The sequence below is a fragment of the Stigmatopora argus genome, chromosome 22 (assembly GCF_051989625.1).
Source record: "Stigmatopora argus isolate UIUO_Sarg chromosome 22, RoL_Sarg_1.0, whole genome shotgun sequence".
Taxonomy (NCBI): domain Eukaryota; kingdom Metazoa; phylum Chordata; class Actinopteri; order Syngnathiformes; family Syngnathidae; genus Stigmatopora; species Stigmatopora argus.
In genome coordinates this window covers 10,986,190-11,002,677 of record NC_135408.1, presented here as the reverse complement: position 1 = coordinate 11,002,677, position 16,488 = coordinate 10,986,190, and the positions used below count along the sequence as shown (strand labels likewise).

The 16,488-nt window shown below is 41.4% G+C and overlaps 2 protein-coding genes across 4 annotated transcripts; both read left to right on the top strand.

Annotated features, from left to right (window-relative positions):
* Positions 1-21: 21 nt before the first annotated feature.
* Positions 22-2,944, top strand: uimc1 (ubiquitin interaction motif containing 1). Its single transcript, XM_077592038.1, has 6 exons — positions 22-201; positions 767-882; positions 1,285-1,372; positions 1,651-1,757; positions 2,375-2,633; positions 2,717-2,944. The coding sequence occupies exons 2-6, from the start codon at positions 787-789 to the stop codon at positions 2,794-2,796; spliced, it is 630 nt and encodes a 209-aa protein (XP_077448164.1). The 5' UTR covers positions 22-201; positions 767-786; the 3' UTR covers positions 2,797-2,944.
* A 3,709-nt stretch (positions 2,945-6,653) lies between these two features.
* Positions 6,654-16,108, top strand: LOC144067943 (hexokinase-2-like). Of its 3 annotated transcripts, XM_077592035.1 has the most exons (13): positions 6,654-7,838; positions 8,019-8,092; positions 8,711-8,784; positions 9,550-9,649; positions 11,760-11,922; positions 12,428-12,576; positions 12,670-12,789; positions 13,477-13,572; positions 13,626-13,725; positions 13,796-13,979; positions 14,228-14,383; positions 15,039-15,272; positions 15,788-16,108. In XM_077592035.1, exons 4-13 carry the CDS (start codon positions 9,569-9,571, stop codon positions 15,975-15,977), a joined length of 1,473 nt encoding a protein of 490 aa, XP_077448161.1. In that variant the 5' UTR covers positions 6,654-7,838; positions 8,019-8,092; positions 8,711-8,784; positions 9,550-9,568; the 3' UTR covers positions 15,978-16,108. The 3 variants fall into 3 exon arrangements, with proteins under 3 accessions (XP_077448161.1, XP_077448162.1, XP_077448163.1); XM_077592036.1 differs by lacking the exon at positions 8,711-8,784; XM_077592037.1 differs by lacking the exons at positions 6,654-7,838; positions 8,019-8,092 and adding an exon at positions 8,116-8,481.
* Positions 16,109-16,488: the final 380 nt, after the last annotated feature.

Below are 16,488 nucleotides of genomic sequence, written 5' to 3'. Positions count from 1 at the left end.
TACCACTCTTTTGTACACATCTTTGTTATTTCACATTTTGTAAACAAAGAACCTCAGCGACTAAACAAGATGGGAATGTCAAAGTTCCCCTTCCCGGCCCCTCTTTGAACGCATCATCCCAAGACTCTGGCATGCGTAATTCTACGTCATGACGTAAACTGAAACAAACATGGCGCCGCGAAACTGACGGAAAACTTCAACGTGAGTGCGTTTCACTATTGTGTCGTCCTTTAGGGTGTTTTTTGATTCTATTTGTACAATCGTACAACATTCGCTGAATGTTCTCGCTAGCGTGCTCTTGGATCGGCCTATATTCGTCTTGTTTTGTCCGTCGAAAATATGAGGTTCTTTTGGCGACTGTACTGTCTAACTTATAACTATGCCTTTTCTTGCTACTATCATAATGAAATATCCCGAATACGGGATGAATAAAGTTATCCAATCCAATCCAATCCAAATCAATTCAATACAATCCAATCCTGACATGTACAGTAACTGAGCTCGAACATAGCAGGTGGATAGTTTGGCTTTATTTGAATCACTCACGTGGAATTGATGATGAATCGAGTACATTTAGTTGCATTTCCCGTTTGATGCTAGCTTTCTGGACCATAAAAGTACCTCGAAAATATTAGCTATGAGTGACGGTTGACGCTGAATGCTACCAATCAATGTACAACTTGTGAAAAATCAACAACCGTTAAAAACACATACACACCGCGGTCAATGCCATCCAGCGAGTTAATTGTGTGTGTGTTTTTAAAAGTTGTACTGCAGCCAAGCAGGATGCCTCCGAGGAAGCAACGGACTAAGGACAGACCCCATACAAGTCCATCATTGGATGTACAGGAAAACCAAGCTATCACTGATGGGACGGAGCAGGTAAAAATTCCACATAAATGAAGCATTCACGCTTCAGTAGACTTTCACCTTGACTAACCAAACTGTACTTGATGTTGAAACATCCTAGTAATTCTTAATGATGATAATGATATAACAGACTAGAGCAAGGGTGGGCAAACCGGTCCTAAAGGGCCGCTGTGGGTGCAGGTTTTTGTTGCAACCGATCCAGCGAAGGCACTTTAACCAATGTGATTTCTGCGGAAAACAAGAAGCACTCGACCGAAATCCACTGATTGCACTTGTAGGACCCCAGATTGGTGAAAAGGTGTCCCCTTTATGAAAACCTGCACCCACTGTGGCCCTTTGTGGGAAAGTTTGCCCACCCCTGGACTAGAGTAGTTGTTGTTAATATTTGACAACCGTTCTTCTCTGATCTAATAGGACGAACCCTCGACTTGGCTTCTGCTGCCAGGCTTGTCAGAACGAGAAAAACGGTGGAGGGAGAGGGAATACAAAGCCAAGAGCAAAGGTGGGCAACATCACGATTCAATGTTAGACACGTCGGAAACCTGTACCGCCCATCATAGATTTTCCCCCTTTTATTTTCTGTTAAAGACATTTGGCGGCTGTGCCATCAGGGTTTGTATGTGGGCTAAAATGCATGTCAAACCTTGGTGCAGGTTAAGCTTGGGCGATAAGTCTGTGTTAGGAGTTCATTTTTGGATTGATTTTTCCATGCAAAATAATAGTTTGTTATTAGTACTTTGTATTTGAGCCATGTCTCACTTGACTGTGGTTCTTCATTAGTGATGACAGATGAGGAGCTCATGGCGTTAGCCCTTCGCCAAAGTATGCAAGAAGCCAACGGCAAGGCGCACCGGGTGCAGCAGGATGAAGCAGCCGACCGAGTGAGCGTAAGTAAGATATTTTCTCGCATATAAAATGCACCCTTAAAATTGCCTTAAAAATCGTTGTGTTCAAGCCGCTCCCTGATTCACCATTTTCACCTCCATATTCATGGTTTTAATAGGGAGTACAAATGTGTTACTTTGAAGGGAAAATCTTAAGAAAAAATCATCGCAAGTGGTATTTCGGAGATACTGTATGAATCAAAAGCACATTATTAAGGTCAATATCATAAGGAATTAATTTATCCAGTAATGGTTGTTTTCTTACTGCAAAACTGAAAATAACCAACAAATAGTAAATGTTAAAATATGTAACATTTGTCTACTGGTAAACAAGAGTATAGCAACGCTGTAAGTCTTATGCGCATATAAGCCATACTCTTGATTCAGTCATAATTTTTTTTGGTTATAAATACGGCTTATATGTGAGAAAATACGGTACATTCAAGTAAAAGATGCCATCAAAGTCCGCATGACTTAGTCGACAACAATCTTGGCTTAAAGATTCAATATTATTGGCAGACAATGAGTTACTAAAGCTTATAGCTGGTTCATCTATCAATGGCCAATGAATGAATAACAATTTAACATGGGGTTTCAACTAGAGCTTTGCTTCCATGCAGATAGAAAACAGTCTCCCCCATAAATCCCCCGACTTCCACACGTGCGATCACAAAGCCAAAGTGACCGTCCCCAGCCTAGGCCAGGAGGTGCTGAAGACGTGCGAGACTGTCGGCTTTGTGGTCTGTTCGCAGCTCTTGCCTGAGCGACTCCCTTCATCGGCGAGCTACAAAAATGCCTCCTTCTCCGAGTCGGACACGGGAGACGATTGCGCCGTGGGGGAAGATTTCAGCGAGTGTATCAAAAGCCCGGTGTTTGGCGGTACAACGCGACTCACCGGGTCTCCGGATGCCAAAACAAACAGTCGAGATGGAGCCAACCCGGACTGGATCTTTTATTCTCAGGAGAGCTCAAGCCCGTCCGAAAGGCCTTCCGCCTATCCGACATTCAGCCCCGTCTTCCCAAGAAGTCTGACGCCACCTGAAGACTCCTCGAGAAACTCGACACTCTCAAAAGAGGATTCCGTCCAAGCCCAAGCTGTCCAGTCGATGAGCGAAGATGGGCAAAATATTCCCGGCGTTGCCAGCGACTCGTCAGAAACGGAGCTGGCGAGTGACGCGACGCCTGGTTGGACCGACAAAGACAGAGATGAGACGGTAAATAAGCGTTTTACTCAAATCTTATTTAAGGGTGTGATTTGTGGAAATGGCTTCGTGGATTTTTCCAAATGCTTTTAATCATCCGCTGATTTTAGCTTCTTGTGGTAGAGTTGTGCTGTCCGATATTGAATTGTATTGCACCGAGACATTGATATTATAAGAGTTCCTGGAATTCTTTTGTATATTGATGGTCTTTGAACTTTTCCCCCCAAGGTAAGATTGCCCAGTCCAATTTTCCCAGGGGAGAAGCGCTTCCAAAAATGTCAAGAAGAACCTGTCAGCCCGGGCGAGAATGTGTCCAGTTGCAGGTATAAAAAAACAAGCCAAATATTTCTGCCTATCTGTTTAATAACTCTTTGACTGCCGTCTCAAAAATATTGCCATATTTCTGTTTCCAGCCTAAACGAACAGGAGCGCGTCCCCTCCCAGCCCATTGTTCACTACTACTGGGGGGTCCCTTTCTGTCCCCGTGGTCTGGACCCAGACGCTTACACGCAGGTAGTCAGCTTTTCGCAATGGGACCAAGTGGACCGTCTTTGACACCGTCTCCTCGCGTTTTGCTTTCAGGTCATCGTAACCCAGTTCGATGTGTACGCCAAGTGTCTGAAGGAGGCGCAGAGCAGTCTGCTTAAAAAGGCCCCATGGGGAGATCCCATTCTGCCTCTATCAGAGGTACTAACTTTAGCACATGGAAAATCACAAACCCTTGCTACCATTGGAACCACCACAATTGAGACTATTTCATGCATTTTTTTTACTAATTGTCTGATTGTTGACCGATGATTCATTTTTTTCTCTCTCCAGAAATCAACTGAGATTCCACAAAGGTAAAAAAGCCATCGTGCCCTCTGAATGTTTCATTTTGACAGAACTGACAGAACGTAGTCGACTGATTTCTCTACCTGCGTGTACCGTAGGTGTGGCCTCCGCAGGAAAAAGCGAAAACTTGGGAGTCAAGAAATGGGGGGCTTTCTGGATGAGATGGAAAATAGAACGATGGAAGAGCAAGAGGATGATGAAGAAGAGGAGGAAGAGAGGCAGAATGGGAATCCACGTGAGACCGGAGATCAGACAGACACCGACGACAGTTTGATTTGTCCAGGTGGGCAAAATGTACTCAACAGCGTCTTAAACGTTTGGACACCTTACAATACAGTTGCAAAACCGTATTTGCAGTATATTGTACTACTCTGATGACTCTGTCTTGTTGTATACCTGCAGAGACCCAATTGAATGAGGATGTCCACACCAAGATATTTACGGTATATCAAAGGCCTTCTTCATTTGGGATTAAAAATTGGTTGAATTGATGTGACCTCGCTCCCCATCTCTTGTTCTGTAGCCCAAAAGCCCGGAGGGCCCCCAAACGTCAAAGAGAACCCACGAGCCAGATGTCAAAAAACTCTGGGATGAGGAGCACCAGATGGAGGGTGAAGTTTCAATGAATCAAATGATTGAGCAATCCTGGTGGATGCCCTTAAATTATTCTTAAACTTGGTTGCAGTCTCGACCAACGGAGAGAATCAGGCGAACCATCTGGAAGAAGGCGTGTTTCCAGAGTTTGGTCCTCCCGAGCAGGAAGCCGCCACGGTGTGTCCCATTTGCCAGGGAACGTTCTCCATCGAGGAGATCGAAGAGCACGCGGCCTCCTGCTACAACGAAGCGGAGCCCGAGGATGACGGGGGGCTTGCGGACGACACGTGTTTGATAGGTTGGAAAAGGGAGATATTTCCAAGAAGTTGGAGTGACTTTACAGCATTTCACCACTCGATGTCAGCGTTTCTAACTTTGATGCTTCTACCCTGACTTCAGTATCTTCGAAGCCGCGAAAGAAGAGGAGGAGAAAAGCAAAGGAAGAAGACAATGCCTCCTTCAGTGGCAAGTACGTACAATTTAGAAGAATTTTTATTTTTATTTTGTTTTTATAAGCATAAATATAGCAAACGGTTATTTCATTGATTATTGTACGTGAAAGAGTTTGTTTCTTTGGGAAGTTGTAACTTTGGATTTGCGTCTAATAGCACACAGGCGTAGAGGAAAAGATAGTTTTGCACTTTATGTGGCAAGTGACCATTTTTACCATTTAACAAAAAAAAATAAAAAAAACAACCTTAGCAAAGACCAGGCATTCACATACGTGGACATCACATTTTGGCAGTGGCGGTCCGTGCATTTTCTCGTTGCGCCCTCAATGGGTAAAATCCACTTCCTAGCAGCATTTAAGGATTAAATACAAATACTGGAGCTTTTCAGACATTGCAACCGGGCCGGGGGTGATTATCCCTACGCCTGCGAGAAGGCCTTGGTGTCACCAAATCGAATTCTGATTGGTTAAAGCAACAGTCTTATCGACGCTTGTTTAATACAGCAGAGCCTGCAGAACTGATTGTGAAGGCCTTGAGGCAGATTTCTGACCCTGGCAACAAATAATGGCTGAAATGTGATTGGTTAAATGCTTCAATATGAAAACACAGATCTGGAAGCAGTGCAACCAGGGGGAAAAGCAATGAAAGGAAGCTAACAGACCATTTGGAATTATTTAATAAGTATTGATGGACAAAATATAATATATGATTCAGATATTTCTTAGGCCAGCAGAGAAGGCCCTGACGGCCCGCCACTGCATTTTGGGTCATAAAACTGGAGCCTGTATGACAATTCAAACCATTTTTTTTAAAATGACAAAACCTAAAAAGCAAGGGAATTGTGGCGGTTTTTACCCTGTAGACCCCTGGAGAAATGTCATGTCTGCCAAAAGGCAGTAGCTCAGAGAGACTACGGCGCTCACACTGAGCTCTGCATTCAACGGCGGACAACAAAAGAGCTCGGGGTAAGACTTTTTATTTACACTTATTTATTTTTATTCATTTATTAGGGTGTTTGTCACATTAAGAGTTGTTTTGGTTTTCTTTTTCAACTTCCAGAAGGGAAGTCTGTTGGAAGCTTTGGAACATTTAGAGAGCATGCATGCAGGTAAGCATATTGTGCCAATTATCATTTGCTTATATGTAAGACAAACTACAAGAACAGCCGACATTTATGGTGAATAGACTTTGGTCTAGGATGCACTGTCAATGGCACTAAAACATCATTAAAAATAGATTTATCCATCACTGTCAATGGAATTGAATATCGTAAGTTAATAAACTAAGATAATGCGACAAATTCACACATTGTTTTTTGTTTAATTTTAAAAACGTTGTGGTGGTGTTAAAGCAATAAAAAAAATATATAGAGAGAGAATTGCATCATTTTTACATCTGACTGTGTATGCTTATTTCTAGGAGCCGGTACATCCAGTTGCAAAGTACAGCAAGGGTAAGTTGCTGTCAACTCAAATCCATACTCTTTAAAGTTTCTTCATTTAAAGCCATTACACTATTGCGATTCCATTCAATTTGTTGGATTTAAAAAATAGCAAAATGATTTAATTACAAAGTAGTTAATTTTTTTTTAGATTTTTAGGGTTCCCTGGCCTAATAAAAGTCCATTTTTTTTTTTGTGCTCAGCGTTGTCATCGATCTCGTGGATGATGACGAGGAAGAGATGGTGGATGTTTCCATATCAGACATTAGCCACTCACCAATTAGGTCCTTTACGCCCATTTCTGAGGTCACCGATTGCCTCGTGGACTTTAAGCGGCGACGGCGGGTCAAGAAGCCGGGCCACAAACCAAGGTGAAGGATGGGGCGGGTGGGGGGTTTCTCTTGCCTTAACAATGATGGCCAACGTCTTTAAATCATTGACGGCAATAGACGTCTGGTTCCGTTCGAACTGGGAGGCGTCGGGTTCGAATGAACGGTCGTTCAAACGAATCGGATGTCGACTTTTGACCAGCTCATTTATCTTCACACCAAAAGGATGATTTGACGTCAATCATCGTCAAAGACATTGAAAGAGTTAAACTGATGCACTTCAATGAGTTGTATTCTGCATTCAGTTATTGTTTAATAAAGGACAAATATTTGTAGAATGCATTTTGTAATCATTTACATTCTACTGTATCTGATCCAATTGGTTATATTTAATTAATTATTGAGTATTGCGGTTGCAATAAAATCGAAAGGGTTAATATGTTGGTGTTGAATCTGAGGACGTACTTCTGGGCGTGTCTGTCATCAGTGAGGCCAACTTTAATTAAAATATTGCTAATGTGTTTGGAAGATGAGTATTCCTACAAGTTTAAATGAATTGGATGTGTATCTTTTTCAATAGCACGTTATAAGTTCAATACTATAAAATGTTTAAAAAAAAAAATCCATTCTCAATTGTTTCTATTTTCATTGTTGGAGCATTATTTTTTTAATGCATATTCAATTGATATACAACTTTATTATTCATAAAAATAGGTTTATAATAAAATAATCTTAATTATAATTGAGAACTTGCACATGACTAGAGACCATTTAATTTTATAAATGACTTAAAATAGCAACGTGTCCTTTAAAAAAAAGTCTTAGACGTCTCTTTCACTTTTTGTGCTGTCAATCACAATGGGATTTTTACAAGTATTGTTTTTTGTAATAAGAATGTCTCCCCTTTGTTGTTCCAATGTACCCTTTTTATTTCATCAGGCCGGAGCTTTTGTATTTCCCCTTAAGCGTAAGCTTGAGACACATTGACGCACATTGTTTCCACAATGTCACAATCGGCATCTCTCGTTGCTGCCCTCTTCGTGTGCCTGCGTGTATTATTCACGTTTTTTTTTGTTCGGCATGTGCTGTCACTTTCTTCCTCTGGCTGGATGGCCGAGCACACTCAGTTTGGGAGAGGACATAGCAGGTGAGCGACGCGCCTTTTTTTTCTCTTCTCGACTTGGAGGTGGCGATTTTAACTCACGGTTCATTCGACATTTACGGCAGAACTAGTAAGTATAGCTTCGTATCTACCGTCATTTCACATTCTCATTTCCCATCTGTGAAGCCTTCCTTAAAGACCTTCCAACTTGTTTAACCTGATTGACTGACACACTTTGTGTGCTTGAAATTCTCCTCATAGCTTCTTCGAGTTATCTCAACATCACCATATTTTTTTGTTTCTCTTTCAGGTTGTGTGAGTTAGAGAAAAAAGTTTACTCGCGACAACTGCAGTGGGCGGATACAGTGCTTTAGTCAGAGTCAGGTAAGGAGAAAGCTTTTGTGTTATATGAGTATTAAATGATTCGCCCCACCTGAAAAAACAAGCATGATCAGCCAGGATTCATTTTTCTTCAGTCGCTAGTATTAATTGCTTGGAAGTGTATTTTGTGTACTTGATGGGTTTCATTCATTGGGGAAAAAACCCTGATTTATCATCAGTCAGGTGATATTTTTATCCAGGTATTCTGTAAGATATGCTGACTCACTATTTGCAATTGCTTGTTAGTATCAGCCATGTTTCTGTTATCTTCTCTGTGCAGCATCATGTTTTCACAAATAAATAGATGCACAAACTGTTCGTTCGGAGAGAGTCGCGGCGAATAGGCTGTGCGTTCGCAGCCGTTCGAGCTCTCCCCATCCTGTAGTCGTCTGGTAATAAACTTATCTCCTTGAAATTGGTCTCCCTCTTTCTTAACCTGCTCCTGAAGTTGTTTTACAGATCTATCAATTTCCCATCTGTGAAGCCTTCCTTAAAGACTTTCCAACTTGTTTAACCTGATTGACTGACACACTTTGTGTGCTAGAAATTCCCCCCATAGCTTCTTCGAGTTATCTCAACATCCCAATATTTATAAGAGTTTTTTTTGTGTGTTTCTTTCAGGTTGTGTGAGTTAGAGAAACAAGTTTACTCGCGACAACTGCAGTGGGCGGATACAGTGCTTTAGTCAGAGTCAGGTAAGGAGAAAGCTTTTGTGTTATGAGTATTAAATGATCGCCCCACCTAAAAAAACAAGCATGATCAGCCAGGATTCATTTTTCCTCAGTCGCTAGTATTAATTGCTTGGAAGTGTATTTTGTGTACTTGATGGGTTTCATTCTTTGGTGAAAAAAAACCCTGTTTTATCATCAGAGTCAGGTGATATTTTTATCCAGATATTCCTTCACATCTTGATGTTGCTGTCCAAAAAAAAGGAGACTATATGGTACTTCACTTGAATGCACCCTAAATTGCAAGCTCTTTTTATTTTGTCACACACAGTTGAAGACTGCTGTAAAACGCACACAAAAACAAGGCAGTTTTCCCTTTATATGCTTCTAAAAATGATGAATAATTCAAGAGTTGTATTGGAGGCAGCAACTAAAATTGATGTCAATTTATCTTTCTCAAATCAACAGGAAATAACTCAGAAATGGCCCACATCAACAGGATATGCTACCAAATTTAAACACTTAATTCTAGTTTACTTATCAGCAAAACAAAACATTCTATTTTTATTTACATTTTAAGTATTGATGAATGCACTTATTGATGAAAAATGTCAAGTTGTAATAATGAATACAAATCAGTCAAGCCTAAGCTCATTAAAATAACAATAGCTGCTTGCTCTATAATGCACAGTGGTTATTTATGGGAACTTTATATCTTCCAAAAACTGGCATTAATTCATACTAGAATGGAGCATACAAAAATGAGTTTGTGTTGTTTGATTGACTGTGTAGGTGAAGGTGAAGGGGAGAAATGCAAAGACAAGCGTCAATGGACGACGACGACATCTCCACCATCCACGTTGATGGCATCCCTCCAGACACGCTCACTCAGGTTAGTTAGCATTTTTTTAAAACATTTGAAACTAGCAGTGCAGTCGTTTCACACATTACCATCCATATTTTCATCCAGTTTTTGATTGGCTGAGATGTGCTGTAATTATTAAAAAGGCCAATCATCTGATGAAGACTATGAAAGAACTTTTTTTTGTTTTTTTAAGAATCTTTTTCTTTTGTGTCATTTCTCAACCACATGACCAAATTTTGACACTGGACTCTTCATGCCATTGGAATGAAGTCGTGTACCGACAAGTCTTGCGCACAGCAACGGGAGGAATCATATTCAGATCCAAATACCAATATAAGGCGTGAGCCCAAACACTTGGAGGGAAAAGGGCACAAAGTGGCAAAATGTGCCTGTTAAAAAAATCTAAGACAGAGCAGTAAGGCAGAAACGCGCAAGAAGGATCTGGTCACGTAACACTAGGAAGTTCGCCAACAGCAGAAGGATGTCATGAAATGAGTCCCGTGTCGCAATGCATACATGCCTTGCGTGTGTGTATGTGTGTGTGTGTGTGTGTGTGTACCTTTGTTGGTTAACTTAACAGCTTCACACTTAAACTCATTGCCTGCCACTGACAAGGGGAGACATTTGTTCATTTTAAACTGGGAGGACTGGCTGTGATTGCTCATCCTTTGCAGTCAGTGAGTTATAAAAAATAAAAATAAAATAGAATTCCAAAATGGTTTAATTCCATTGTTTTTACCCTTGTATACTGAAAGAAAGGTACTCGGTCGTTTGGTCGCCCGGAAGGTTATTGATAATTACCATTTAAATCAGTGGTTCCCAAACTATCTTACCTGACGCCCCCCTTCTTGCTTCCAGTAGACCCGCACGCCCCCCCCCTCCCCCTTCCTCTTTTGCTCATGTGAACTTATTTTATTTTATTGCATTTATTTCTTAGCATTGTTCAGGAAAACAGATCTCTGTTAATAGAAAACGGGTTGGACCGTTGGAGTGACTGCTATAATCATATTTTGCATGTATTTAATGGCAGATATTTGTTCTTTGATTTTATTATTCTTATAATCTATTTAAAAAAAATTTTTAGCAGATGACTTCATGCCCCCCTTGAATTCTCTTTACGCCTCCCTAGGGGGGCGCGCCCCCTAGTTTGGGAACCACGGATTTAAATCGTTGCTCAAATTTCCTAAATACAAACTGCGAATTATTATTTAGTCATACTTAATGCCCTATTAATTATTAGGCTCAAGAAAAGCTCCAAATTTCCTGGACTTTTATAGTTTTTTGTTGGAGAACTTGTTAAGACCCTGACTGACGTCGCTTCTTAAAGGGACAACGCATGTACATACAAACCCATTGTTGGCTTTTATTGATGCGTAGACCGTGTTGTTTTACCTTGTTTTGTCGCCGGTCTTTTGGTCGCCCGTTGTTTGGGTCCGGGCGACCAAATGACCGCACACGTGAAAGAAAAGCCTAATACTATGAACAAGTGTACAGATTGCACCCCAAGTACCAATAATTTAATTGAGTATAGTTTAATTTTGACTGTAGTGTGACACGCCTAAAAATTGCCTATTTTTTAGAATGTTGATATAGCATTTCTATAGCCTGTTTGAGTTCCTTCAGCCAATATTTATTTTATTCTTCGGTTTGTTTTACACATTAATGACCATCTTTTGTTGCTCTTTGACATTGACAGTATTGCGAGCACCAAAAGGAAACAGGAAAACAGGATTTTTTGTTATCTCGAGGTGATCGTAAACATCTGCCTTTTCCTGCCCAAATCAACTTCTCTTCACTTTGATTTTGAATGTTTGTAGTAATAGAGCACATTGAGTGATGTCTTAACTGCACTTTTATATTTAATTAAATCGACAATTGGCCCGGACGATAAATCAATAGAATAAATGTATTTTTTTTTAATTGCAGAGCATTCAAAAAGAGGTTTATTTGAGGCATTTGGCTGTTGGAAGGAAATTTAGCAACCAGTTATTATTTTAATGGTTGCATCAGGATGGGTTTATATATTTTTTTTGTATGTAGGGGGCTGACAGCACAAATAGGGAGAGAGAAAAATGTTTTGCGTCTTGGTCATTTTACTTTTGGTCAAGATTTGATTGTTTTTTGCTTCCTTCTACAGGTCAAAAGTTACCTGGATCCATTTGTGCTCTCACTGGATGTCCTGCAGCAGATTTCTACTCGTCTGGAACGTGACCTGAAGCGAGGCCTGGGGAAGCACTCGCACCACAAAGCCGCCGTCCAGATGCTCCCCACCTTCGTCACGGCCACGCCGGATGGGACGGGTATCTCATTTGCCATTTTTGACCACCTTTCTCAAAGAAATCACATCTTAGCACCTCCTTGTAATCTCGAGTGCAAAACGATACCACGTGTTGTCATCGTCAACGGGACGGTAACGAGTTAAACGTGGCTTTTTAGGCAAAACCTACATGGAATTGTCATTGATGGGATCACAGTAGGCCTGGGCAATAAATAGAATACATTATTTTTTCATTTTGTTGATGTTGTTGTTTGTTAAAATAATATAAGAAAGATGCATGAGCTTATCTTGACACAATTTTTAGTCGTTCTACTGGCAATTATTTTTTCATTATAAGAGAAAGGTACATTGTTTTTAAACTTTTTTACTTGAAGTGCCAATTTCAGTGTTGTTCTTTCTATTTGGGGGCTGATAGCACAAATAAGGGGAGAGAAAAACATTATATTCAGGACAGGTTTTACACTTTATTTCCGTTTCTTTTGTCTAACATTTAAAAATTGAGAAAATAAATGTATCGCTCCTTGCAGAAAAAGGCGACTTCCTGGCTTTGGATCTTGGCGGGACAAACTTCCGAGTACTCCACGTGCGAGTCCTGGAGGAGGAGCAGAAGGTGGTGAAGATGGACGGGAAGATCTGCGCCATCCCGATGGAGATGATGCGGGGACCCGGACAACAGGTGCCCCAAATTGGCCTGTGCCGTTCAAAAACTGCTTTGCTGTGAATTGAATTGAGATTTTTGAGAAGTGGTGTGGGCTGTGGCGCTTTACAGTTGTTTGACCACATCGCTGCCTGCCTGGGGGATTTTCTCAAGTCGCAGAATCTGCTGGGAAAAGTTCTCCCTTTGGGTTTCACCTTTTCCTTCCCCTGCAATCAAAAGGAAATTGACAAGGTCTCACTCACACACACACCAAATAATAAATCATTTTTAAGATTCTAAATAAGGGATTTTTTTTTTCAAACTGAGTCTCCTGATTTTTAGGATATGTGGATACCAAGTCCCAATCTTTGTAATGGATTAATGGGAAAAATGCATCCTAATTATAAGCCAAATATTTTTTTATGATACAGAGATTACATATAAATCTCTCCTAACGTTAATCTCACGCAACCACTACCAGAGAGTTTGTTTCTCCACATCCATATCTTTGTTTTTTTGCTTTTTATCCCTTCAAATAAAACATAAATACATTTTTGAGTTGATTTGGGGTCACTTTTTGCTCACTTCATTTTTACTGACTGTTGAATTTGGGGCATTTTCAGGTTGATTTGGTTGCGATTCAAGGACATTTTTTTTTGCATAATGGCATTTTTTTAGGCAATATCCTATTGGAAATGAATAGATTTTGCGCAACGGTTCTTTTTTGCAAAGACCTGGCTTAAACGGTTTATGTGCCAGAAAATGACCCCAAAAACTAACAGGAAAAGAACAAAAATAAACAGAAAGCCAACAACAGGAAGCGACTCAAAGACGTTTACTTATCAGAAGAGTGAGCATCCCCATGCAATTTTTCCAGTCATTGCATTTTTTCTTTTTAGTTGCTTTTGAAATGCCATTTACCGTACCTTTCTTCTGCAGAGCATCCTGATTCGCTGGACCAAAGGCTTCCAATGTTCGGGCGTGGAGGGACAAGACGTGGTGAAGCTCTTGCGAGAGGCCATCCACAGACGAGGGGTGAGTCGTCGACGCCATTTGCCGGTAAAAATACCCACCATTTTGTCCATCAGGATTACGACGTGGGCTCCATCGCCATGGTGAATGACACGGTGGGCACCATGATGAGCTGCGGCTACAGGGACCAGAGCTGCGAGATCGGGATGATCATCGGTGAGCTCACGTGCGGCGGTGGTGGCGCTCCCACGCCGTCTTGGTCACGGTCTACGTCTCGCCGTCGCAGGAACGGGAACCAATGCCTGCTACATGGAAGAGATGAAGAACGTGAAACGCGTGGAAAGCGACCTCGGGCGCATGTGCATCAACACGGAATGGGGCGGCTTCGGCGACAGGGGCTCGCTCGCCGACATTCAGACGGAGTTCGATGTCCAGGTGGACAAGGCGTCCGTCAACCCCGGCGTTCACATGTAGGTGCATCGTATTTTGGAAAAGAAGCCGTCTACCTTTGGCGGTCGGGCGCAAGATGTGGGCTATGTATGGGAATAAATCCTCCTAACTCGTTCTAGCGCCGTCAATGGCAAGTATGTGCACATTTGCTTGCACGAATGAGAAATCAAAGCCAATGAAAAAAACATCTCGAAAAGGAACGTAAAATTCTGGGGAACTGGACTTTTAAAAGGAGTGGTGGTCTTCTAAAACATTTTTTGCTCTGCAGTTTTGAGAAGATGATCAGCGGCATGTACATGGGCGAGATCGTGCGCTTCCTGCTGGTGAAGATGACAAATGACGGCTTGCTGTTTAATGGACGGACGTCAAATACGCTGCTGTCGCCGGGCGGATTTCAGACCAAATACATTTCTGAAATTGAAGAGTGAGTCTTTGTAGTTGTTTCATTCTATCAAATGATCCGCTGTCTTCAATTATTTTCATTTGAAATGCAAAACTTGAGCCGTATACAGTAATCCCTCGAATATCGCGGTTAATGTAGACCAGACATGGCCGCGATAAGTAGGGTCACCCCTATTATAACGTTTTTTTTTCTTCAGTGCTGAGTCCTAGTAGCAAGAGTGGATTCCGCTTATGAGTTTCAGCGTGGATTTTCACATTTTTATGAATATATATTTAAAAAAAATAATTAATAGCGGAAAAAAATTGCAAAGCAGTGAATTCGCGATAATCGAGGGATTACTGCATAGTAAAAAATGTTTTAAAATTTTGTTTACAAACTGAAAAGCAGATTTGGGAGTGCATTTTTTGCAAAATCAGTAGTTAAAATTGATACCCCAAATTAATGAACATTTTCAGTGCTGTTTTTTTTCCCATATTTAAATATAATTCCCACGCATTTCTTTTCATGTTCATTTTAATTTCATTTTTTTTTCCCCAAACAGATATGTTATCTTACCCCTTCCAATTGAAATACATTCGGTTCAAATTTCCCTGGATGTAGTACAAGTATAAATATTCTGGATATTGTGCATCAATCAGCATGTGATGCAGTAACAATGTGTCTTTCCTTCCTTAAGGGAGACGGCCGGCCTGCAAAAGTGCGAGACAATTCTGAGCGGCATGGGTCTAGAGTGGGACCCGGTGGACGTGCCTGTGGTGCGCATGGTCTGCGACACGGTGTCGTCGCGCTCCGCTCGCCTCTGCGCCGCCGCCCTGGCCACCGTCACCAACCGCATGCGGCTCAGCCGCGGCCTCCGCCATCTGAAAACCACGGTGGGAGTGGACGGCTCTGTGTACCGGAAACACCCCAAGTAAGACGTGACTTTAAAATGGGACACAAGTTCAGTGGGATCACTTCCTTTTCATTTTTTTTTTAATTCATTGGATTTGGGCTAGCGTTGCACTCATAAATCAGTAACTGTGCTCACACAAACATAATGACTGCACTTTATGAAAATAAAATTAAAATGATCCAAATTTAGTAAGCTAATTAGCCCTGGCAAATGAATTTGATTGCGGAAAAGTCAGAGAATATTTATTTATTTGCCAAAAATGAAATTCAGCAACCATTTATTAGTGTTTGTTCCTTTTGTAAAATTTTTACTTGGTGTTTGGGGGCTCGGAGGACAAAAAAGGCAAACAAAATGATATTTAAAAGAAATGTTTTGCATTTAATTGATGTGACATTTGTTCTAAAATGAGTATTTTTCCACCATTATATTGCCTGTCTTTATGGGGTTATGTAACGCACAGCATTAAGAATGAGTTGTACTAGAAAGGGTTAAAGTTGTCTGTGCCAAGTGTGACCCATTGAGGATTTTGACAGTTTCAGCGCCGAGCTCCAGGCCACGGTGCGTCGGCTGGCCCCCGAGTGCGACGTCACCTACCTGCTCTCGGAGGACGGCAGCGGTAAAGGCGCCGCCATGGTAACGGCAGTGGCGCAGCGGCTCGCCCGAGAGTCGCGCCTGCTGGACGACAGCGAAGAAGGGGACAGCGATGACGACGACCAAGACTAATCAGGATTGTGTCCTCTTTTTTTAAAAAAATTCGTGTACAAGTCTTATTTAACGTCCTTAACATTGTCCTATGAGGTGAACGTCCTGTGAACATTTTCTCGATGAATACAGAAACACTTGACGGGGTTGCACTTTTGTTGTGTTTCATCAATTCATCAGATTTGTGCTTTTCATGATAAAAATGCAGGTGTGTGGTGGTGAGCGGAATTTCCTGCGTCGCACCCCGGATCCTAGGACGTCTGCGGGGTATTCAAACATCCAATTGAAGGTTGCCGAGATATTTCCCTGCTAGTCTTCATTGCCAATTTGAAATCTTGTGCACTTGGCTAGGTGACATCATTTGTTTTTAGTTCCGCAGACCATAATATTATTCATATTTTCACTCTACAGTCTTAGAATAATGTATACCAAGTCAGATTCCTTGACATTTTGGGAAGGGTGAAATGTATTTTAGAGCTCCCCAGAAATGCGCATATGTTACCCCCTAGTGTTCAGTTTTTGCATTTCACAC